The sequence below is a fragment of the Cherax quadricarinatus genome, chromosome 35, assembly GCF_038502225.1.
Source record: "Cherax quadricarinatus isolate ZL_2023a chromosome 35, ASM3850222v1, whole genome shotgun sequence".
NCBI lineage: Eukaryota > Metazoa > Arthropoda > Malacostraca > Decapoda > Parastacidae > Cherax > Cherax quadricarinatus.
This window is the reverse complement of record NC_091326.1, coordinates 21,127,727-21,153,072: the sequence shown is the minus strand read 5'-3', so window position 1 is coordinate 21,153,072 and position 25,346 is coordinate 21,127,727. Positions and strand designations below refer to the sequence as shown.

Genomic DNA, 25,346 nt, shown 5'->3' with positions numbered 1-25,346 from the left:
TGTGATGAACCCAAACTCCTGCAGAATTAGGTCATCCAAGTTTGGAGGATGAGCAGGTGCATTGTCCATTACTAGGAGGCACTTGAGATCCAATTTCTTTTCCAGGAGGTAATTCTTCACACTAGGGTCAAACACTTCATTGAACCACTCGATGAAAATTTCCCTCGTGACACATGCCTTATTATTAGATCTCCAAAACACAGACAATTTACTCTTCATAACATTGTTTTTCCTGAACGCTCTGGGATTTTCAGAATGGTACACTAGTAACGGCTTCACTTTGAAATCCCCACTAGCATTAGCACAGAACATGAGCATCAGCCTGTGTTACGAGTATGGCCATACCTGATATATTTTAAACTAGAATGTGCTCCTTTTTATTATACATATATGTATATATATATATATATATATATATATATATATATATATATATATATATATATATATATATATATATATATATATATATATATATGTGTTAATGGTAATATTGTTATATTGTTAGGCGTTCATAATATTGTTATTGTCATGTAGTGGGAAACCACTAGTTACAGTGCCAATTAGCAGTTTAGGTAATGACGTCTCCCTAAGTCACGTGACCAACCTGACGTTGGTACAGTGAGTAGGTTCACCAACCTTGCTCTGAGCAAGTTCCCACACTCGCTCAGAGTAGTTTCATACATAGGAAGACAATCCCTGACTCAGAAGAGTCAGGGATTGTCTTCCTATCTGTTACTGAGCCATTGCTTCAGCAACTTGTCTTGTTGCTCAGCTGAGAGGAGGCACAGAGGAGTAGCTCGTCGGAACCCCAAGACATGCTTTGAAAACGACGGTTTTTCTCACCACATTGTCCCGTGCTGCTGCATCTTTTCGTCTGAGCATTTCACTTAGTTCCCTTCATCACCTGGAAGAGGTCGTTTTGAAGGTACACACGTCCGGCAGAGGGACATGAGAGTAGACTCGACAGACACTTCAGGAAGCTCTTCGTATACTCTTCAAGACATCGTTGTTCTTGATGCCTGGGGAAAGGTTTCACTCCCAGCATTAATATTTCATGCATACTCTCCTGACACACTAGCATCTGTATCAAGAGTTAGTCCCTGAGCAGGAATCTGCATACACTTCCCACATCACTAAACTGACCCCTCTCCGATGATTTCTCCGATGCACACTTCAGCGCTTCCTCTCGTCATCTGTGGTCTTCAGAGTACAGAAGTTGCCCTCATCATCGACAATTTCTGCATAGTCTTCAGAGGCACTACTGCTGCCTCTCTTGGCATATCTCTTCCAGTCTTGGAGCTCTGTCGTGAGCTCCTGCTGCTGGCCCTCACTCACCTTAGTGTTCCAGATGGAAGTACAGTTGTTTTGTCGACTAGGCAACATATGTCTGAGGTCAGTAAGGGACTCGGAAATTGGCGACGCTGAAACAGGTAACGCTCAGATCTTCTGCTGTTCCCGCTACATTGAGCTAGTATCTACATTGTGGTAGATAGCACGAATGCTTAGTTCAACTTGGTAGGCAAAGTTTTACCACTTAAATTTTGATATTTGTCAAGACAAATATTTTGTCTAATACAGTTTAAGTACTGAACTCACTCTATATTTGTGATAAAAAGATGGAGATGTGTTAAGGAATTTTAAATATGCATAGCCTTAAAGCTGAATAGAGTAATAAATCTGAGTATGAGAAAATCAGAGACTGTTTTATAAAGATTATTTAAGATTTATTTATAAATTTTATATTTAATAGCCAATTTATTTACAGTGGACCCCCGAGTTTCGGCAGCCTCGACTTTCGCGAAATTCGACCTTCGGCGAGTTTTTGTGGAAAAATTTGGCCTCGAGTTTCGTGGAAAAAACTCCTGTTTCGGCGACCATCCAGTACCCGTCTGCCCGTCACTGCGCACACAAAGCCAGTCTCCCACGCCATTCATGCTCAGTGTGCCATTGTTTACCAACACCTGACCATCACCCCGCAGGTTCATACAATACATTTCATAATAATCCATTGTTTTTTGTGCTTGCAACTGCTAAATAAGTCATCATGGACCCAAGGAAAGCTAGTGCAAGCCCTTTGGTAAATAAAGTGAGTGACGGGGATGTGGAAGAGTTGGTGGAGGACCACAGGGAAGAGGCAACCACTGACGAACTGCAAGAGCTTCAACTGGAACAGCACCAGACCACGGCCGAGGAACTTGCTTCAGAGGAGGAGGAAGAGGGAGTGGATGAGATGCCTTCTTCAGTGATTAAGGACATGTGTGGAATGTGGAATGAGTTGCAAAGTTTTGTTGAAAAGTATCACCCTGACCAAGCTGAAACAAGCCGTATCTGCAACATGTACAATGACAGTGTTGTGTCCCACTTCAGGGAAATCTTTAAGAAACGCCAGAAAAAGACCTCTCTGGATAGACATTTTGTGCGCCAGGGGTCCAGTGGCTCTCAAGTTGTTCCCAGTGGCATTAAAAGAAGAAGGGAAGTAACCTCAGATAAGGACTTGCTACCTAAAGTCCTAATGGAAGGAGATTCTCCTTCCAAACAATAGTGTACACCTTCCTCCTATCCCCTCCTCCCGTCTTCCATCCACCCAGAAGTCTTCAGTAAAGGTAATTGTAATGTTATTATTATTTATTTTAAATGCATATACTTGATTTCTGATTGTTTTCATTATGTAAATCTTTATTTAATTTGAAAAAAAATATTTTATTTTAATATTTTTGGGTGTCTGGAACGGATTAATTTTATTTCCATTATTTCTTATGGGGAAAATGGTTTCGAGTTTCGTGAATTTCGACCTTCGGCGGGCTCTCTGGAACGGATTAATCACGAAACTCGGGGGTCCACTGTACCTCTATTTTGCTCATGTTTAATAACTTTCCGTATATCAACAGTAGTGTTGTTGTGTATTGATAAATCAAGGAGATAGTTGGAGCTGAGTGTAAGGTGTTATACAGATGTTATGAGTGGCGCGGTATGCAGACCAGACGCCACCCCTCTCACACACCTTGTCACTCAACCTTTCCAAAACACAGATGTTGTGACAGAGGTCCTCACTGCCATGTATTCCACTGCCACGGTAGGAGCGGAATATTGTCTCCTAAAAATCATTCAAGACTGCTGATCAAATGCAATCACATCCAGTACTGTGAAGCTCAATGAAGTCATGATCGTCTGCCTGTTGCTGTCTCTACATGTACACAGATATGCTGATGTGCAGACCAAGTATATGAAGCATATGTTATAGTGAGAGACTGAAATTCAGAGCAGCATGGCTCAAGAGTGAATTACCTTTTTGTGAAATATTTTCTTTGTTTGAAATATCGTTTGCTTTGAAGAGTAGAAACTATTACTTTTCCTGGTGCGACCTGCGGTCGTGAGGGGGGGAGGTGTTACGAGTATGGCCATATCCGATACATTTTAAACTAGAATGTGTTCCTTTTTATTATATACAGTGGTCTCTCAATAATCGTCCATAATCCGTTCCTGGAAGTGGGACTATTATCGAAATGAACGATTTACGAATCAATTTTCCCCATAAGAAATAATGTAAATTCAATTAATCCGTTCCTGACACCCAGAAGTATTAAAACAAAAAATTTTTTAAACATGAAATATAGATGTAGTACATAAACAATACAGTGGCACATGATGAATTAAACATTAACAGAATAACACTTACCTTTATTGGCGATTCTTCTTTCTGTATGGAAGACTAGAGAAGGAGACTGATTGGATGATTTATTGTTTGGAAGGGGAATCCCCTTCCATCAACACCTTGGGTACCAATTGCTTTTCTGGGGTTACTTCTCTTCTCTGTTTCTTAATGCCACTAGGACCACCTTGAGAGTCACTGGAGTCCTGTCTTGCAAAAAAACTGTTCAGAGAGCTCCGTTTCTGGCGTCTCTTTAAAACTTCCCTAAAATGGGCCAAGACTCTGTCACTGTACAAGTTGCTGATATGGCTTGCAACATCCTTCTCAGGGTGATGTTTCTCCATAAATCCTTCCATCCTACCCCACATTTCAAAAATCTCCTTAATTTCTGAAGAAGGCACCTTCCTCCATCTCTCTTCCTCCTCCTCTGCAGCAAGATTCTGAGCTGCAATCTGTTGCTCTTCCTGCTGAAGCTCTTGCAGCTCCTCAGTGGTGAGCTCTTCGTTGTGCTCTTCCACCAACTCTTCCACATCCTCCAAACTCACATCCAACCCCACGGAACTCCCCAGTGCCACAATGGATTTAACAACTGACATCAGGGTCAGCCCCAAACCCTTCAAAATCCCTCTTGTGGACACAATCTGGCCACAATTTTCTCCAAGCAGAGTTCAAAGTCCTGGTAGTCACTGCCTCCCAAGCCTTACCTATAAGGCTTACGCAATGGAGAATGCTGAAGTGTTCTTTCCAAAAATCTCGTAGGGTCAAGTGAGTGTCTGAGGTCACATTCAAGCACCTTTCAAACATTGCTTTGGTGTAGTTTTTTTAAAGTTTGCAATGACCTGCTGGTCCATGGGCTGGAGGAGAGGAGTGGTATTTGGGGGCAAGAACTTTACTGTGATGAACCCAAACTCCTTCAGAATTAGGTCATCCAAGTTTGGAGGATGAGCAGGTGCATTGTCCATTACTAGGAGGCACTTGAGATCTAATTTCTTTTCCAGGAGATAATTCTTCACACTAGGGCCAAACACTTCATTGAAACACTATACAAAAATTTCCCTCGTGACCCATGCCTTACTATTAGATTTCCAAAACACACACAATTTACTCATCATAACATTGTTTTTCTTGAACACTCTGGGATTTTCAGAATGGTACACTAGTAACGGCTTCACTTTGAAATCCCCACTAGCATTAGCACAGAACATTAGCGTCAGCCTGTCTTTCATAGGCTTGTGTCCTGGCAGCGCCTTTTCTTCCTGAGTAATGTAGGTCCTCTTTGGCATTTTCTTCCAAAAGAGGCCTGTTTTATCACAACTGAACACTTGTTCAGGTTTCAGTCCTTCACTGTTTATGTACTCCTTGAATTCATGCACATATTTTTCAGCCGCCTTGTGGTCTGAACTGGCAGCCTCACCATGCCTTACCACACTGTGTATGCCAGTACGCTTCTTAAATCTCTCAAACCAGCCTTTGCTGGCCTTAAATTCACTCACATCATCACTAGTTGCAGGCAATTTCTTTACCAAATTGTCATGCAACTGCCTAGCCTTTTCACAAATAAGCGACATCATAAGACTATCTCCTGCTAATTGTTTCTCATTTATCCACACCAATAATAACTTCTCAACATCTTCGAATACTGGTGATCTCATTTTTGTCAGCATATTTACCCCCTTTGCAACAACAGCATCCTTGATTTCCTTTTTCTTGGCTATGATGGAAGATATGGTTGTACGGGATTTGTTATACATCCTGGCCAGTTCGCCCACACGTACACCACTATCATATTGTTCAATGATGTTTTTCTTCAATTCAATCGTATTTCTCACCTTCTTTACCAAAGGCTTGGCACTAGGAGCTTTCTTTGGAGCCATGGTAGCTTATTTAGCACTTAAATAACTTGCAAGCACTAAAATAAATGGAATATTATGAAATATTTCGCTGGAGCACGTGAGTGGACCGTCGCTCACTGGTAAACAATGGCACACTGGCTGGGAAGGAAAGGCCGAGGCGGCTCGAGGCGGCTCAGAGCGTGAGTACGCGTCCGGGACGAAGGACTATTAGCGAGTTACCGGACCATTTGCGAGCCAATATTTTGACGAAAAAACAGGACTATTTCCGAAATGGACGACTTTCAGGCCGGACGATTATTGAGGGACCACTCTATATATGTCAATGGTAATATTGTCATATTATATTGTTATGCGTTCATAATATTGTTATTGTCATGTAGTGGGAAACCACTAGTTACAGTGCCAGTTAGCAGTTCAGGTACTGATGTCTCCCTAAGTCACGTGACCAACCTGACGTCAGCTTACCACTCACTGGTACAGTGAGTAGGTTCACCACCCTTGCTCTGAGCAGGTTCCCACACTCGCTCAGAGTAGCTTCATACACTCTCTTCTAAGCACATTCAGGCACTCAGCCTTTAATACATTCCCCTGCTCTAGAAGATTACTTAGTCTCAGACAATGTATACTTTTATGTATAACACTACAAGAGAGAGAGAACTTTGTAACACATACTAAGTTTTATATGGATTCTTTTATAATAAAGATCACATTTTATTTAGTCGGTTCAGTCTCCTAATGATAATCCCCATATTAAAATGACATGTGTCTAAGGACAACTAGACCAGAGCTGAATTCGACATCTTGTTATGGAAAGGGGCCAAAACAGGCCTATAGACATGGCCCCTGATGTAACAGCCTGTCTTACATAGGCTTGTGTCCTGGAAGTCCCTTTTCCTCCTGAGTAATGTAGGTCCTCTTTGGCATTTTCTTCCAAAAGAGGCCTGTTTCGTCACAACTGAACACTTGTTCAGGTTTCAGTCCTTCAGCCTCTATGTACTCCTTGAATTCACTTACGAATTTTGTAGCTGCAATTTTGTCCGAAATGGCAGCCTCACCATGCCTTATCATACTATGTATGCCACTACGGTTCTTAAATCTCTCAAACCAACCTTTGGTGGCCTTAAATTCACAAATATCAGTACTCGTTGCAGACAATTTCTTTACCAGATCATCATGCAACTGCCTAGCCTTTTCACAAATAATCTAAGTCATAAGACTATCTCCTGCTAATTGTTTCTCGTTTATCCACACCAATAATAACCTCTCAACATCTTCGAGTACTGATCTCATTTTTGTCAGCATATTTACCCCCTTTGCAACAACAGCCTCCTTGATTTCCTTTTTCTTGGCCACGATGGAAGATATGGTTGTATGGGATTTGTTATACATCCTGGCCAGTTCGGCCACACGTATGCCACTTTCATATTGTTCAATGATGTTTTTCTTAAATTCAATTGTATTTCTCACCTTCTTTACCAAAGGCTTGGTACTAGGAGCTTTCTTTGGAGCCATGGTAGCTTATTTAGCACTTAAATAACTTGCAAGCACTAAAATGAATGGAATATTATGAAATATTTCGTATGAACAAGTAAGGGGATTGTTGCTCACTGGTAAACAAGGCACACTGGCTGGGAAGGGAGGATGAGGCGGCTCAGAGCCGTGAGTACATGTCCAGGACGAACGACGATTAGCGAGTCAACCGACCATTTGTGAGCCAATGTGTGGATGAAAATAACGCTACGATTTTCAAAAAGGACGACGAGCCCGACAATTATCGAGGGAATACTGTACTATACAAAAATAGACCACAAAGTCGGCACTTTAATTAAAAAAAACGGTCAGAGTTTTTTTTTTCTCATCATGCACTGTGTGCTGCACGATTTTTTTATATGGTGCACACTGACCACACAGACCCATTCTCTCACATGTGGGCCTACCAGCTTTCTCCTGCTTGATTTGAAGCTGCTAGAATTTATGAGTATACATATACATCAAAAAACTGTGGCTTGTAAGATGTATATATATGACCAAAACAGTCAAAGGGTTAATTATGTAACATCTGTTACAATTTTTTATTTCATTCAGGTTATTTTTCATTTTATTATTTTGATAATTTTGTGTTTTATTTTAAAAGTTGCTTTATCACATATAATACATACTTTTCAGCTTGTATGACTGTATTCACCATACAAATGGATTCAATAAACTATTTTGAATTTGAATGCTCCTTGTGTTTTCCAGATTCTGTGGACTTTCATGTCTAGTGGATAATTTCCCTCTACACAAATTTGCTTTGGGGTAACACCTATAAAAGTTTGCTGACCTCTGGTCTAATTTTTGTTATATATACCAGCAGTATTATGAAAGAAATAAACTTTTAAACAAGGTCAACAGCTGGCTTCCCCTAGGCCATAGATATGAAGGTTTGATGAACGTGACCTTATTTTCCCCCATATGTTTTTTCACTCTACACGATGCGGAAATCATTGGAAATGCAGTTTTCAGGAACATAACCCACACAAATTATGAATGTCCACTTTACATGCAAATCAATTTTAGATACACTTTTAAGTGCATCTGCCAAAAAAAAAAAAAAAAAAAAAAAAAAAAAAAGAAAAAAAAAAAAAAAAAATAAAAAAAAAAAAAAAAAAAATTACACTCAATAGAATAGCTTAATAAGAGAGCTCACTGTAGATTAATAATAGTTCTACTGTCTGAAACACGGAAGGTCAAGTCTTCAGATTCTGACTCTTCAATATGCACCATGGGAAGTGGTGATGTCTTTAAATAATGACGGCAGTTTGGGCTCTTCAAACAAGTGTGCCTCTATGTGTTTATCTTATCCCAAGTCATATCTATCTGCAGGATGTGCTAATTAGGACTAGCTAAACAGGTAAATGATGCACAGGTAAATGATGCACACTACATTTTTCTAATATGATAATGTTCTCATCAACTGGCTTATCAGTGGTCCTCTGAATGTTGGTATGATCTTACTGAGTATTTAAATGAATATGCAATAATCATAAACAAGCGATATAGTATGATGGAAAAAAAAAATCATCGGGAGTTGAATGATAGCTCTAGACCTTTCATGAATATGAATATCTTTTCCACAGTCAACGCATTTCTCAAAGTCTTCCCCACAGTGTCAGTAAATATTTCACATCATCCTCTTTCTGAAGTTTTAAACCTTCTTTTTACATTTAGTACTTTATACAGAAGAAGAGGTTACTAGCCCCTTGCTCCAGGCATTTTATTCACCTCTTACAACACATATGGCTTACAGAGCAAGGATTCTTTTCCACTTCCCCATAGAGATAAAACAGACTTATAGGATAATACTATACGTACTGTGGGTGGAGGTAGTGATGGGCGTAGTAGTGGCTGAATGAACCATCATCATCACTATCACTCATTCTGTTCCCTGATCGCGATATTGGCTCCAGAATTGGTGGATATGACAAAAGCTATGGAATATACAGAACAATATTGTATGAAGAGCTGTACAATATGTAAAGCAATAAGTCTGAATTAAAAATAAAAACCTATGTTAGTGCACAAGGACCCATATAGTACTAGCACTTAAAAATTATGAAACAAATTCTTTGAAAATACATTTTTTCTGATAAGATGGATATAATGTAACAGGTCTACCATTAAGATAATCTGGGACCAAATCATATTTTTACAGGAACACCCAACATCATAGAGTATTCACAATACCAAGATCACACATCCAAGAAGAGAGATTCCATAATATCCTGAAAATATCTGTGTAAAGAGTATTGTGTATTTAATCCAGCCACTAACTAAATGTGAGAAACTATCATTACCACTAAGCCATGAATGTTAGAAGTCTTCACAAACAAGAGAAGCACAGTACAGTACAGTGGACCCCCGATTTCGTACCTAGTCCATTTCAGAAGGTCATTCTAAATCCGAAACGTACAAAAACCGAAGTAATATTTCCCATGAGAAATAATGTAAATCCAATTAATCAGTTCCAGACATCCAAAAAGATTAAAAAAAAAAATTTTTTTAAAAGAATAACTATAGTTTTACATACAGAAAACAATGAGAAATAAATATAAATCACTAATTTTAATGATAAATGAACATTACATACCTTTATTGAAGACTCTTGTTGGCGTACTGAAGTAGGCGAGGAGGGGAGAGAGAGTTAAGGTTATTGTTCGGAAAGGAAATCCCACTCCATAAGGACTTCAGGTAACAAAGGCCTCTCTGGGGTTACTTCCCTTCTTTGTCTTTTACTGGCACTGGACTGGCATTTCCCATGCATCCTGGCAAGCTCGGATAAGCGTATGCCACTTTCGTATTTTTTCTACAATCTCTTTCTTGAATTCTATTGTGGTTTCTCACTTTCTTTACCAAACAGCTGGCACTAAGAACGTTCTTTGGGCCATGGTGGCTCATTTCACAGTCGCAATCAATAAATAAGCACAAAAATTGTGAAATGTTTTGGATGAATGTTCACTCAACCAGTGACAGAGCCAGACTGAGGCGGCGTCCCGGCGGGCAGACTGGGACAAGGTACAAAATCTGGAGCAAAGTTTTGCTCAAAAAAAAGTGTCTTAAATCCATAACGTCCACTATTCGGTGCGTGCGAAATCCGGGGTTACACCGTAATTATTTAGATTTGTAAGGACATCAGCAAACTGCATTTTTTTTTAACAGGAAAATGGGATACCAAACAAGATGTATTTTACACACTGTACATTATACAGTATTTTATAGCAATTTTTAACTGTATGAAAAGCAGGGGTGCCTCGAGTACATTGAGAGACAACACAACAAGTGTCCGGGGCCCAAGACTGTTCAACTGCTTCCCAGCATACACAAGGAGGATTACCAATACACCCCTGGCTGTCTTCAAGAAGGCACTGGACAGGCAACTTATGTCAGTACCTGACCAACTGGGCTGTGGTTCGTATGTCAGTTTGCGTGTGGCCAGCAGTAACAGCCTGGTTGATCAGACCCTAATCCACCATGAGGCCTGGTCTCAGACCGACCCGTGGGGCACTGACCTCTGAAACTGTCTTCAGGTAAACTCCAGGTATTGAGTTCAGCCATCAAAATAACAGAGATTTAGATGTGTTTCTAATATCTTATAGATTGAACCTTTCTAAGACTGTTTTACTCTTGTTTTGTAACTTCTGTACATTTTTTATAAAGTTTTGTGAGTCCAAATAATTACTTTTCCTAATGAGCAATTGTGAACAAATGGAAAACTCACTCACTCACTCTCTCTCTCCCAAATCTAGAACCACACTGCTTAAAATCTCAACACCTCGCCACCCTTGAAAAAGAAGTAAGGGTCTCTTGACTGGTTACTTGAGGATGATGAAAAGTACCCTGTTGGCTAGAGGTAATGTCAATAACTTCATGTACCCTGATTAGGTTCTAGAACCTTTCAAGGCTCTGTACAGGGCCTTGAAACACTAAAGATTAATGTGGAATTTACATTAATAAAGGATGGTTATAATAAACTCTTTTACTGTGTAAATCACATAAATGTGGTTTTTACCTGGAGTTTACCTGGAGAGGGTTTTGGGGGGCAACGCCCCTGCGGCTCGGTCTGAGATCAGGCCTCATGGTGGATCACGGTCTGATCAACCAGGCTGTTACTGCTGGCTGCACTCAAACTGACATATGAACCACAGCCCAGTTGGTCAGGTACTAACTTCAGGTGCCCGTCCAGTGCCTTCTTGAAGACAGCCAGGGGTCTACTGGTAATCCCCCTTATGTAGGCCGGGAGGCAGTTGAACAGTCTTGGGCCCCGGACACTTACTGTGTCTCTCAGTGTACTCGTGGTGCCCCTGCTTTTCATTGGGGGAATGTTGCATTTCCTGCCAAGTCTTTTGCTTTCACAGGGAGTGAGTTTCATGGTACCAATCCCTCCAGGGCCTTCCAAGTGTATATTATCATGTATCTCTCTCGTCTGCATTCCAGGGAATACAGATCAAGGACCTTTAACCATTCCCAGTAATTTAGGTGCCTTATCGTACTTATGTGTGCCATGAAAGTTCTTTGTATGCTCTCCAGGTCTCCAATGTCTCCAGCCTTGAAGGGGGCCATTAGTGTACCGCTGTATTCCAGCCTAGAGAGAACAAGCGATTTGAAAAGAATCAAAATGGGCTTGGCATCCCTTGTTTTGAAGGTTATCATTATCCATCCTATCGTTTTCCTAGCAGATGAGGTAGATACATTGTTGTGGTCTCTGAAGGCGAGATCCTCTGACATTATCACTCCCAGGTCCTTCACATTACTTTTTCACTCTACTGTATGGTTAGAATTTGTCGTATACCCTGATACATTTTTAATTTCCTCAAGCTTTCCATATCTGAGTAATTGAAATTTCTCCTCATTGAACTTCATATTGTTTTGAGTGGCCCATTTGATGATTTGATTGATTTCCACTTGGAATATCGCAAAGACTTTGATGGAGGTCACTGCCATGGCAATCCGGGTGTCATCTGCAAAGGAAGACATGGAGCTATGGCTTACATCTCTATGTCCGAAATGAGGATGAAAAATAGAATGGGAGCGAGTGCAGTCCCTTGTGGAACAGAGCTTTTCACCGTGGCTGCCTGGGACTTTACTCTGCTTAATATTACTCTTTGTGTTCTATTTGTCAGGAAGTTATAGATTCATCTACCAACTTTTCCTGTTATTTCTTTATCATGCATTTTGTGTGCTGTTACACTATAGTCACACTTGTTGAAAACTTTCGCAAAGTCTATGTATACTACATCTATATTGTTTATCCTCAACACTCAGCATCCAGGACCTTGTCATAGTGGTCCAGTAGCTGGGACAAGGAGGAGCAACCTGCTCTAAAACTGTGTTGCCCTGGGTTGTGTAACTGATGGGTATCTAGGTGGTTGGCGATCTTGCTTCTTAGAACCCTCTCAAAGATTTTCATGATATGGGATGTTAGTGCTATCAGTCTGTAGCTCTTTGCAATTGCTTTACTGCCACCTTTGTGAAGTGGGGCTGTCTGTTGTTTTTAGTGTGTGTGGGATGACCCGTGTCCAGGCTCCCTCTCCATAGAATGCTGAAGGCACGCGATAGGGGCTTCTTGCAATTCTTGATGAGCATGGAGTTCCATGAATCTGGGCCTGGGGCAGAGTGCATGGGCATGTCATTTATTGCCTTTTCAAAGTCTTTTGGAGTTAGAATAACATCCGAGATTTTTGAGATGAGCAAATTTTGAGTATCGTTAATTAAGAATTAAAATAATCTGGATTGTCAACCCTTAGTCTGGGCAGCGGCTCGCTGAACACCTAATCGTATTGGGACTTTAATATCTCACTCATTTCTTGGCTGTCATCTGTGTATGTCCCATCTCGCTTAAGCAGAGGCCCAATACTGGATGTTGTTTTTCCCTTAGATTTGGCATAAGAGAAGAAGCATTTTTTTTTTTCAATTTCCTTTATGGCTTTTAGTTCTTCCTGTGATTCTTGTCTCCTATAAGATTCCTTCAGCTTAAGTTCAACATTTGCAATTTCATTGACCAGTGCCTCCCTTCGTATTTCAGATACATTGGCCCCTTTCAGCAGCTCTGTGACTCTTCGCCTTCGTCTGTATAGGGAACGTCTCTCTCTTTCTAGTTTACACCTTCTCTTTCTTTTTCTTAATGGAATGTGTCTTGAGCAGATCTTAAGAACCACAGAGTTCATTTTTTCTAGGCAAATGTTCGGATCCGTGTTGTTTAGGATATCTTCCCAGCTTGTTTCATTTAGGGCATGGTTGACTTGATCCCACTGTATGCTTTTATTAAAACTGAATTTTGTGAAGAGACCTTCATGACTAATCACATTTTGCTGGTCAGGAGCCCTGTGCACACATGTCTGCACCTCTATTATGTTGTGATCTGAGTGTATTGTCTTTGATACGGTTATATTACGTATCAGATAGTCGTTGTTAGTGAAGATGAGGTCCAGCGTATTTTCTAGTCTTGTAGGCTCTAATATTTGCTGGTTTAAGGTGAATTTAGTGCAGAGATTTAATAGTTTGTGCATGTGTGAATTTTCATCTGAGCTGCCTCCTGGGGTGATCTCTAAAACATTGTTTGCTATACTCCTCCGGTTTAGGTGTCTCACGTTGAAATCTCCTAGTAGTAAGAAGTTTGGGGCAGGAGTAGGGAGATTTTCCAGACAGTGGTCAATTTTCAAAAGCTGCTCCTGGAATTGCTGGGAAGTTGCATCTGGAGGCTTGTGTACCATCACAATGACAAGGTTTTGGGTTTCAATCTTTACCGCCAAAACTTCAACTACATCATTTGAGGTGTTTAGCAGTTCTGAGCAAATACGCGACTCTGTGACGTACAGGCCAACCTCCCCCCCTTGTTGCCTGTTTAGTCTGTTGCATCTGGGATCCATATTTCATTGTAATAATGATCCTTTATGTGGGTCACTGTGAAAGCAGCAAACACTGCATTTGACTCCGTGAGTAGTCCCTTGATGAAAGGAATTTTGTTGTTTTTTGAAGGCTTTAGACCCTGTATGTTTGCAAAGACAAATGTCGTTATGTAGGTGGAATTCAGGGGGGTTTTATTTGCTGGCTCTAATATCTGTTGTTCTGCAGTGGAGGCCAATGTCTGTGCCTCTGCTCCAGAAGTGTTTTCGGTTGGTGTAGGATTATCATCATTTCTTGCCAGTCTTTTTTCCCTCCTGGCCCTAAAAAAAAAAACTGTCCCTGGACGGGTTGTGATTCCCCGGTTTTGTTTCTCATAGTCTGGCTGGTCTGTGTCTTCTTGTCCCCTTTAGATGATGTGCCTGGCAGTATGTGTTGTAGCATTTTCTTTCATGGATTGATGAGTGACACATTTTTGGGTGAAATAAGTTAAAGGAGGGGAAGTTGCACTCTCCTGTTGTCATGTGGGTGTGGCATTTTTTGGGATGGTCAAAGGTGCAAGTCCCACCTTTTACCAGGTATACTGTGCCTGAAGATACCCAAGGCATAGTATTTGCATAGATTGGATTTCTGTTTGCTAGGATTCATTGTAGCTGCATTCGCTGCTAGTGTATTTTTTTCTGTTTCCTCCCTATCTTTCACCCCTGTATGGACATCAGTGCTTGTACCAGGTTTTGCTGGTAATGTGTCGATACTAAATTTCTCATCAGAATCTCCCAGAACTGTATCATCATGAAAATACAACTGCGATAACTTACTTTGTATCAGATTTTTTGTGTTGAAATGGTATATAATACTGACAGGTTGAAGAGTAAGATGCATGTGCAACAACTGAGTATATTTATTGTTAATTGAAATGCTTTGCCTACACAGTATGATTCTTCAGTCAAATACAGAGCCAGCAGGCATAGTAGCATAGTAATCAGTCCATCAACCCTGGAGAAGTAGTTTTTGAGCTGGTCAGTCCCTCAGCCTGTACCAAGATGCCATCGGTATCTTGGTATACAAGACATCTTCCACAATTTCTTCACTGAACTACAGTGGAACCCCGAATATCGGCCGTAATCCGTTCCAGAAGGTTGGCCTAAATTCGAAGCAATTTCTCATAAGAATTAATGTAAATACAATTAATCCATTCCAGATACCCAAAAATAGTAAAAAAAAAAAATAAATAAAAAAAAAAAAACTATAGTTTTACATACAGAAAACAACGAAAAATAAATATAAATAAATATAAACATTACATATTTTTATTGAAGACTCTTGTTGGCTTATGGAAGACAGGGAGAAGGAGAGTTTGTTTGGAGGCAAGGTAAGATACTCATTCAATATGATGCTAATATCAACTCTACGGCTTATTTATCTATCACAACTGATCTAATATGACATAATAAACAATATAAATAACATAGAAATCTGATATACACTCTAGAATGAATAAAATATGTCATTACGTATGTCACGAATGGTGGTGATGGTGTTGTTGTTGTTGTTGGGTTATCAGGGCCACTGGCAGCATAAGCTGTATAGTGATGGTGGTGGCTGCTGCAGTGTTGTCAGTGGCCCTATATGCCTCCAATAAGATTGGAGGAGTTAGTTTCGTATCCTTTTTCTATCGCTTAATCGCTTAACCCTTTCAGGGTTTCGGCCGTACTAGTACGGCTTACGCACCAGGGTTTTTGACATACTAGTATGCCTAAATTCTAGCGCACTCAAATCTAGTGGGAGAAAGCTGGTAGACCTACGTATGAAAGAATGGGTCTATGTGGTCAGTGTGCATGGTATAAAAAAATTCCTGCAGCCCACAGTGCATAATGTGTTTTTGGATTAAAACAGTGACTTTGCACTGTATTTTCGTATGGTATTTATTGTTGTATTCTAGTTTTCCTGGTCTCATTCTATAGAATGGAAGACATATTACAGAAATTGAGATGATTTTGACTGGTTTTACAAAGAAAACTACCTTGAAATTGCACTCAAAGTAGCAGACATGTTCAATTTTTACCAAAGTTCAAAAGTAAACAAATCATGCTATGCATCCAATACACGTCAACTGGTGAGTCTAATATTCTTTCACAAGTGTGCTGATAATATTTATACCATTTCTACACCAATGCAGTAGTCTGCATAACAGTAAATCTTCTATTTTTTTGTGAGAATAAAAATTCAAAGTGGAAAGCAGAAGAATGTAAGAGGGGCATGGGGACGTGACTAATGAACAGAGGAAATGTTATTTTAGTGCCAGGAATGTCTTTCTTGTTTATTCAGGACCCTTTTTGGAAATTGGCATCTTTTGAAATTTGGGTGAAATTGGCAAAATTGCTAAATTCTGACCACTGTATTGGATAGTTGAAATCGGTAAATGGGTGGTTTCTTGTACTCATTCGATAGAAAAAATGGAGTTCTAGCGAAATAGTTATGATTTTTGTCAACAAGTACACTGGAATTGGCCGAAAATAGGGTTCAAAGTGGGCAAAATCGCCGATGTGTAAACATCGTTGAGACCACTAACTTCGCGAGAGCATAATTCCGTAAGTTTTCCATCAAATTTCATACTTTTGGTGTCATTATGATTGGGAAAAGATTCTCTATCTTTTCATAAGAAAAAATAATTTTTTTTTTTGAAATTTGGCCGACCCTGAGAACACGTCTCTAAGAGGGCCTGTCGACCCTGAAAGGGTTAACTTACTTGCTACACTGTTAATGCTACACTTTATCGCTGGCTGGTGCTATAGCCTTTATCGACTCCTGCTGCTTTAGTATCGTACATATCGTTGAATCACTGAAGATGGCACAGTCTCCCCTCTCTTCTTCTTCTTCCACTTTTGTAGTTTGCTACAATTTCTTTCTTCAATTCTATCGTGTTTCTCACTTTCTTTAAGAAAGGGCTGGCACTAGGAAGTTTCTTTGGGCCCAGGGTGGCTTATTTCACAGTCGTACCTAATAAACAAGCACAAAAACTAATGGATTTTAAGGAAAAGTTTGGATGAATGCATGGAGTATATGCTCATTCACCGAGAGACACAGGGAGACTGGCTCACCTATGTGCAGCATCCCAGCGAGAGGCAGGCTGATGTGTCTAATAGGGCTGATTTGCGAGGCACTGGGCAAAATACGGAGCAAAATTTCTGCCCAAAAACCAGCCTAAATACAATTCAGCCGATAAACGCAGCAGCTGATATCTGGGGTTCCACTGTACTAGTTATGAGTGAGAAGGGTTGGATTCCAGAGGGACCTGCCTAGCATGTTCAGTAGGCATGCTGCAGTACTCCTTAGTTCTTGCCTTCTTTGTTTCTACTAGTGAACCCCGTCCCCTGCAATGTTTTCGAGATCTTCCACCTCACCTTCGACAGTAATTAAGACTCCATTCTCATGCTTCAGCTTTATAGTGTTCCAGACCATGGAGCTGAACTCTTCTCCAGGCCGAGGGACTAATCACCTTAAACTATTTCTCCAAGGCTGATACACTGATTACATCATCTTTACCTTACCACTACTCCTGCTGTCTACAACACATTCTCTGCATTTGACTGATGAAACCTACTGTGTATGCAAAACATTTCAACAATAAAGGTACCCAATGTGCATTGTATTCTTTTTTAAAGCAGAAGAATTGCAGTGAATTAAAACTATGTGAAGCAGAGTGATTTATTTTACTGCAGCCCCCTGACTATCCCAATTTGATGGGTAAGTGCACTTCAATATACAGTGGACCCCCGGTTATTGGCCACAATCCATTCCTGAAGGTCGGCTGATAACTGAAATGGCCGATAACCAAATTAATATTTCCCATAAGAATTAATGAAAATAAAATTAATTCGTTCCCAACAAAAATATTCTCAAAAAAAATTTTTTTTTTTTTACAATTATGTAAGTATTACATACCTTTATTGAAGGCTAATGCTGGCTTCTGGAAGATAGGGAGGAGGAAAGAAGGAGGAGTAGTGTTTGGAAGGGGAATCCCCCCTCCATGAAGACTTTAGGTAGTAATGCCTTCTCTGGGGTTACTTCCCTTCTCTGTCTTTTAATGCCACTAGAACCAGCTTGAGAGTCATTGGACCCCTGTCTCACAAAATAACTGTCCAGAGTGTTCTGTTTTTGGCATCTCTAAGATTTCCCTGAAGTGGGACAGGGTTTTGTCACTAAACATGTTGCAGATATGGCTTGTTTCAGCTTTGTCAGGGTGGTGTTTCTTTACAAAAGATTGCACCCTGGTCCACATTGCACACACCTCTTTAATCTCTGAAGAAGGCACCTCCTTCACTCCCTCTTCCTCCTCCTCTGAAGCAAGTTCCTCAGCTGCAGTCTGTTGCTGTTCAAGTTGAAGCTCTTGCAGCTCTTCAGTGGTAAGCTCTTCCCTGTGGTCCTCCACCAACTCTTCCACATCCTCATCACTCACCTCCAACCCCAGGGACTTCCCCAAAGACACAATAGAGTCGGCAGGGTCAGGGTCACGGTGAGTCACAAAATCCCTCTTGGACACAATCTGGCCACAGTTTTATCCAAGCAGAGTTCAAAGTCCTGGAAGTCACTCCCTCCCAAGCCTTACCTATAAGGCTTATGCAATGGAGGATAGTGAAGTGATTCCTCCAGAACAGTCTTAGGGTCAACTGAGTGTCCAAGGTCACTTCAAAGCACTTTTGAAACACTGCTTTTGTGTAGAGTTTTTTGAAGTTAGAAATGACCTGCTGGTCCACAGGCTGGAGGAGAGGAGTGGTGTTAGGAGGCAAGAACTTCACTTTTATAAAACTGAAGTCCCTAAACACTTGGTCTTCCAAATCTGGAGGATGTGCAGGAGCACTGTCCAGAAACAGGAGGCACCTGAGTGGCAATTTCTTTTCCAGGAGGTATTTTTTCACACTTGGGCCAAACACATCATTAACCCACTCTTTGAAAATTTGCCTTGTGACCCATGCTTTACGATTAGCTTTCCACATCACACATAATCTATTCTTCATGACATAGTTTTTCTTAAACACTGGGATTTTCTGAGTGATACACAAGTAAAGGCTTCACTTTGAAATCCCCACTAGCATTACCACACAACAAAAGAGTAAGCCTGTCTTTCATAAGCTTGTGTCTTGGCAGTGCCTTTTCTTCCTGGGTAATGTAGGTCCTCTTTGGCATTTTCTTCCAAAACAGGCCTGTTTCATCACAACTGAAAACTTGTTGGGGTTCAAATCCTTCAGCCTTTACATAGTCCTGGAATTCGTGAACATACTTTTCAGCTGCACATTTGTCAGAACTTGCAGCCTCACCATGCCTTACAACACTGTAAATGCCACTACGCTTCTTATATCTTTCAAACCATCCTTTGCTGGCCCTAAATTCACAAACTGCATCACTTGTTCCAGGCATTTTCTTTGCAAGATCCTCATGCAACTGCTTTGCCCTCTCACAAATAGTAGACTCCACTACACTACTACACTGTCTCCCACTAACACTTTTCCTCAATCCACAATAATAATAACTATTCCATCTCTTCCATTATCGGTGTCCTTTGTTTAGTTAGAAAAGTTACTCCTTTTGCAACATTAGTATCTTTAATTTGTTCTTTCTTTGCCAGGATGGATGTAATTGTTGATTTATTCCTGCTGTACATCCTGGCAAGTTCCATCACCTTCATACCACTCTCAAACTTTTCGATCACTTCACACTTAAATTCCATGGTGTTTCCCACTTTCTTTACCACAGGAGCTTTACTAGGAACTTTCTTTGGAGCCATGGTTACTTATTTCACAGTTGCACTGCAAGAAAAACAACTAAAAACAATGGTAAACAAGTGAAATGTTTGGATGTATGAGCAGAAGCCTCCTCAGCCACCGAGAGACAAAGCCAAACTGAAGTGCAAGCTGCCCCAGCCGGCGGATGGACCCGTCCAAAACCGCCGATAACCGAGCAAATGGCCGATAACCAGGCGCCGAAAAACCCGCCGATAAGTGAGTTGGCCGATAACCAAACCGGCCGATAACCGGGGGTCCACTGTGCTCTCAAATACCGTGCTCTACTTCATCTACACATAAAGCACTACACTGTACATATTAATTTTCACTAAATCCTCTTTTTTATATTGTTAATGTTCAGTTCACTTTTTTTTATTTTTCTTCATTTATTTTACGAATTTTAAATACTACAATATTACTGTCCTCCTAATTATATTCCTAGAATATTAAAGTTATGAATTTACTCATTTTTCACTCATTTACTAACTGCTGTCCTGTTCTCATACTGTGACCTATCATTCTCAGACAAATATACCTAAGATAACAGCAAATTTGAACTCCGGTAAAATTCAATTTCCCTAATTCAATATTTCTATGTTGTATTTAATACCAAATAGCAAAGTACTTACCATTGGTTTCTTGACTCTGAAGAAGATGACAGAGGCAAGTGTAGGGAGATACTCCCACAGGAACTGAACACCAATGAAGGTATAATAGCCATACTCACTGTCACTCAAAAGATCAACCTGAAGCAACAATACAATGAAGTAACTGTTTGTCTATGAGAGCCATTTTCACAAAATATTCCAGCATTATGGACATGCACTTGATGGGTATATAACTAACTGACATCAGGTTCCCTCATTCCTTATAAAAATCTCTTGAGTATGGAATCACTGGACTACATACAATCACAACTATATTTTGTATTTTTGTTTGACATATTTTAAACAGTATTATTTTCATGCTTTCCACTGGGACCCTACAATTTTTTTTTCACAGTTCAAGGTATAAAGACAATAGGTGCTCTTTGACTTACAATGGATTCATGTTCCGATGAACTCACCATAAGTGAAAATATCGTAAGTCGAATATGAATATGATATGATAAATAAATTACTATTACTGAATAAAAAAATAAATACAGTGGTACCTTGACTTGCGAGTTTAATTCATTATGTGACCAAGCTCATAACTCAATTTGCTCGTATATCAAATCAATTTTCCTCGTTGAATTTATTATTATTATTATTATTTTTTATTATCACACTGGCCGATTCCCACCAAGGCAGGGTGGCCCGAAAAAGAAAAACTTTCACCATCATTCACTCCATCACTGTCTTGCCAGAAGGGTGCTTTACACTACAGTTTTTAAACTGCAACATTAACACCCCTCCTTCAGAGTGCAGGCACTGTACTTCCCATCTCCAGGACTCAAGTCCGGCCTGCCGGTTTCCCTGAATCCCTTCATAAATGTTACTTTGCTCACACTCCAACAGCACGTCAAGTATTAAAAACCATTTGTCTCCATTCACTCCTATCAAACACGCTCACGCATGCCTGCTGGAAGTCCAAGCCCCTCGCACACAAAACCTCCTTTACCCCCTCCCTCCAACCTTTCCTAGGCCGACCCCTACCCCGCCTTCCTTCCACTACAGACTGATACACTCTTGAAGTCATTCTGTTTCGCTCCATTCTCTCTACATGTCCGAACCACCTCAACAACCCTTCCTCAGCCCTCTGGACAACAGTTTTGGTAATCCCGCACCTCCTCCTAACTTCCAAACTACGAATTCTCTGCATTATATTCACACCACACATTGCCCTTAGACATGACATCTCCACTGCCTCCAGCCTTCTCCTCGCTGCAACATTCATCACCCACGCTTCACACCCATATAAGAGCGTTGGTAAAACTATACTCTCATACATTCCCCTCTTTGCCTCCAAGGACAAAGTTCTTTGTCTCCACAGACTCCTAAGTGCACTACTCACTCTTTTTCCCTCATCAATTCTATGATTCACCTCATCTTTCATAGACCCATCCGCTGACACGTCCACTCCCAAATATATGAATACGTTCACCTCCTCCATACTCTCTCCCTCCAATCTGATATTCAATCTTTCATCACCTAATCTTTTTGTTATCCTCATAACCTTACTCTTTCCTGTATTCACCTTTAATTTTCTTCTTTTGCACACCCTACCAAATTCATCCACCAATCTCTGTAACTTCTCTTCAGAATCTCCCAAGAGCACAGTGTCACCAGCAAAGAGCAGCTGTGACAACTCCCACTTTGTGTGTGATTCTTTAGCTTTTAACTCCACGCCTCTTGCCAAGACCCTCGCATTTACTTCTCTTACAACCCCATCTATAAATATATTAAACAACCACGGTGACATCACACATCCTTGTCTAAGGCCTACTTTTACTGGGAAAAAATTTCCCTCTTTCCTACATACTCTAACTTGAGCCTCACTATCCTCGTAAAAACTCTTCACTGCTTTCAGTAACCTACCTCCTACACCATACACCTGCAACATCTGCCACATTGCCCCCTATCCACCCTGTCATACGCCTTTTCCAAATCCATAAATGCCACAAAGACCTCTTTAGCCTTATCTAAATACTGTTCACTTATATGTTTCACTGTAAACACCTGGTCCACACACCCCCTACCTTTCCTAAATTAACTGAAATGCCATTAATCTGTTCCAGCCCTCAAAAAACCACCCCAATTTTTTTGTTACAGGTTTTTAAATAAGAAAAATGTATTTATAAATAAATATTGTATACTCCACCCACCACCTTCACTACTCTGCCTGCCACCATCTCTACTACACCCACCACCATCTCTACTCCACCCACCACCTTCACTACTCCACCCACCACATTCACTACTCCACCCACCACCTTCACTACTCTGCCCACCACCATCTCTACTCTGCCCATTACCATCTCTACTCCACCCACCACCTTCACTACTCCACCCACCACCTTCACTACTCCACCCACCACTATCACTACTCCACCCACCACTATCACTACTCCACCCACCTCCATGACTACTCCACCCACCACTATCACTACTCCACCCACCACTATCACTACTCCACCGACCACTATGACTACTCCACCCACCTCAACGTTTCTGGAAAAACTCTGAGTGTTAAAATGGAAGTTACCTATTCCCTGGATTTATATGAGAACCAAACAAGGGACGAGGTGCCTCACTGCAACCTGGGATTAGTATGGGAGTATTATCCTTCCAGTTATGTCTTGGAAGAGCATGTGGGATGGGATGAAGTACCTGACATTCCTCTGGGTACAGAGTTGGATTTGACTCCAGATACGCTGCCAACTAGTGGCGGTGTATCTGAAGCTCGTTTGTAACTCAGATTTTGGCTTACAACTCAAAGCAAAAAATCGACCCAGTGACGGCTCGTAAAACTCGTAAGTTGGGGCACTTGTAAGTCAAGGTACCACTGTACTGTAATTACTGTAACTAACTAAATACGTACCAGTACTAAAAATTAAATAAATCAATACAAATTTATCCTATCAATAAATGTATAGTACTGAATGTGCATCACTATCACACCATCGTAAAGTCAAAATATCATAAGTCGAACCAACATAAAGTGAAAAGGGTAGGAAGATAATGGCATAAGCTGACAAAAGGTAATTTCATAGACACTTAACAAGGAAAGACTTTGTTATATGATGTTTCATCCACAGTCAGGCTTTATAAAGTACAGTACAAAGAAAGCAAAAACACCACATTATAAAACATACAAGCATCACAAGGTCACATCAAGTGGTGGAGAGGTGAGCGGTGACAAAGATCAGGTGGGGGGGGGAGGCCTGAATGCCATGTCCAGGGGTTTTATGTAGTATTTTTATTCTCATATACTACTTGTAATCATAATTTAGTTTTAAGGCTTTCACTGAATTACTAGATTTGCCCAATATTTTAAAAACCTTTTTTTTTTTTTTAACAAGTTGGCAGTCTCCCACCGAGGCAGGGTGACCCAAAAAAAAAAGAAAATCCCTAAAAAGAAAATACTTTCGTCATCATTCAACACTTTCACCTAACTCATACATAATCACTGTTTTTGCAGAGGTGCTCAGAATACAACAGTTCAGAAGCATATACGTATAAAGATACACAACATATCCCTCCAAACTGCCAATATCCCAAACCCCTCCTTTAAAGTGCAGGCATTGTACTTCCCATTTCCAGGACTCAAGTCCGACTATATGAAAATAACCGGTTTCCCTGAATCCCTTCACTAAATATTACCCTAATCACACTCCAACAGCTCGTCAAGTCCCAAATACCATTTGTCTCCATTCACTCCTATCTAACATGCTCACACATGCATGCTGGAAGTCCAAGCCCCTTGCCCACAAAACCTCCTTTACCTCCTCCCTTCAACCTTTTCGAGGACGACCCCTACCCCGCCTTCCTTCCCCTACAGATTTATACGCTCTCCATGTCATTCTACTTTGATCCATTCTCTCTAAATGACCAAACTGCCTCAACAACCCCTCTTCAGCCCTCTGACTAATACTTTTATTAACTCCACACCTTCTCCTAATTTCCACACTCCGAATTCTCTGCATAATACAGTGGACCCTCAACCAACGATATTAATCCGTTCCTGAGAGCTCATCGTTAATCGAAATTATCGTTAGTCAAGTTAATTTTCCCCATAAGAAATAATGGAAATCAAATTAATCCATGCAAGACACCCAAAAGTAATGAAAAAAAAAAAATTTTACCACATGAAATATTAATTTTAATACATACAAACTGAAGAAGACATGCACAGTTACATGACACTTACCTTTATTGAAGATCTGGTGATGATTGATGGGATGGGAGGAGGGGAGAGTGTGGATGGTGTTAGTGTTTAGAAGGAGAATCCCCTTCCATTAGGACTTGAGGTGTCAAGTCCTTTTCCGGAGTTACTTCCCTTCTTCTTTTAATGCCACTAGGACCAGCTTGAGAGTCACTGCACCTCTGTCGCACAACATATCTGTCCATAGAGGCCTGTACCTCCCGTTCCTTTACAACATTCCTAAAGTGTTTCACAACATTGTCAGTGTCACAATTAAACACTTGTTCAGGTTACAATTCTTCACTATGTACTCTTTGAATTCCTGCACATATTTTTCAGCTGCTTTTTGGTCTGAACTGGCAGCCTTACCATGCCTTATCACACTATGTATCCCACTACAATTCTTAAATCTCTCAAACCAACCTTTGCTGGCCTTAAATTCACTCACATCACCACTAGTTGCAGGCATTTTTCTAATTAAATTGTCTTGCAACTTCCTATCCTTTTCACATATGATCGCTTGAGAGATGCTATCTCCTGCTATCTGTTTTTCGTTTATCCACACCAATAACAGTCTCTTAACATCTTCTATCACTTGCGATCTCAGTTTCGAAAACATAGTTGCACCTTTGGCAAGAACAGCTTCCTTGATTGCCGTTTTCTTGGCCACAATAGTACCGATGGTTGATTGGGGTTTTGTGTACAACCTGGCCAGCTCGGAGACACGCACTCCACTTTCATACTTAGCAATGATCTCTATCTTCATATCCATAGTAATTCTTACCCTTTTTGCTGTAGGGTTGGCACTAGAAGCTTTCTTGAGGCCCATGGTGA

The 25,346-nt window shown here is 40.6% G+C and overlaps 1 protein-coding gene across 3 annotated transcripts in view; it reads right to left on the bottom strand.

Annotated features, from left to right (window-relative positions):
- LOC128695078 (G protein-coupled receptor 137Ba-like) overlaps positions 1–25,346 on the bottom strand; it is a 164,218-nt gene that overhangs the window by 58,446 nt on the left and 80,426 nt on the right. For all 3 annotated transcript variants that reach the window (XM_070091433.1, XM_053785470.2, XM_070091434.1), the window contains 2 exons: positions 20,297–20,413; positions 8,860–8,975 (listed from right to left, as the gene is read on the bottom strand). In XM_070091433.1, coding sequence (XP_069947534.1) covers positions 8,860–8,975; positions 20,297–20,413 — 233 coding nt within the window. The remainder of the gene's footprint in view (positions 1–8,859; positions 8,976–20,296; positions 20,414–25,346) is intronic.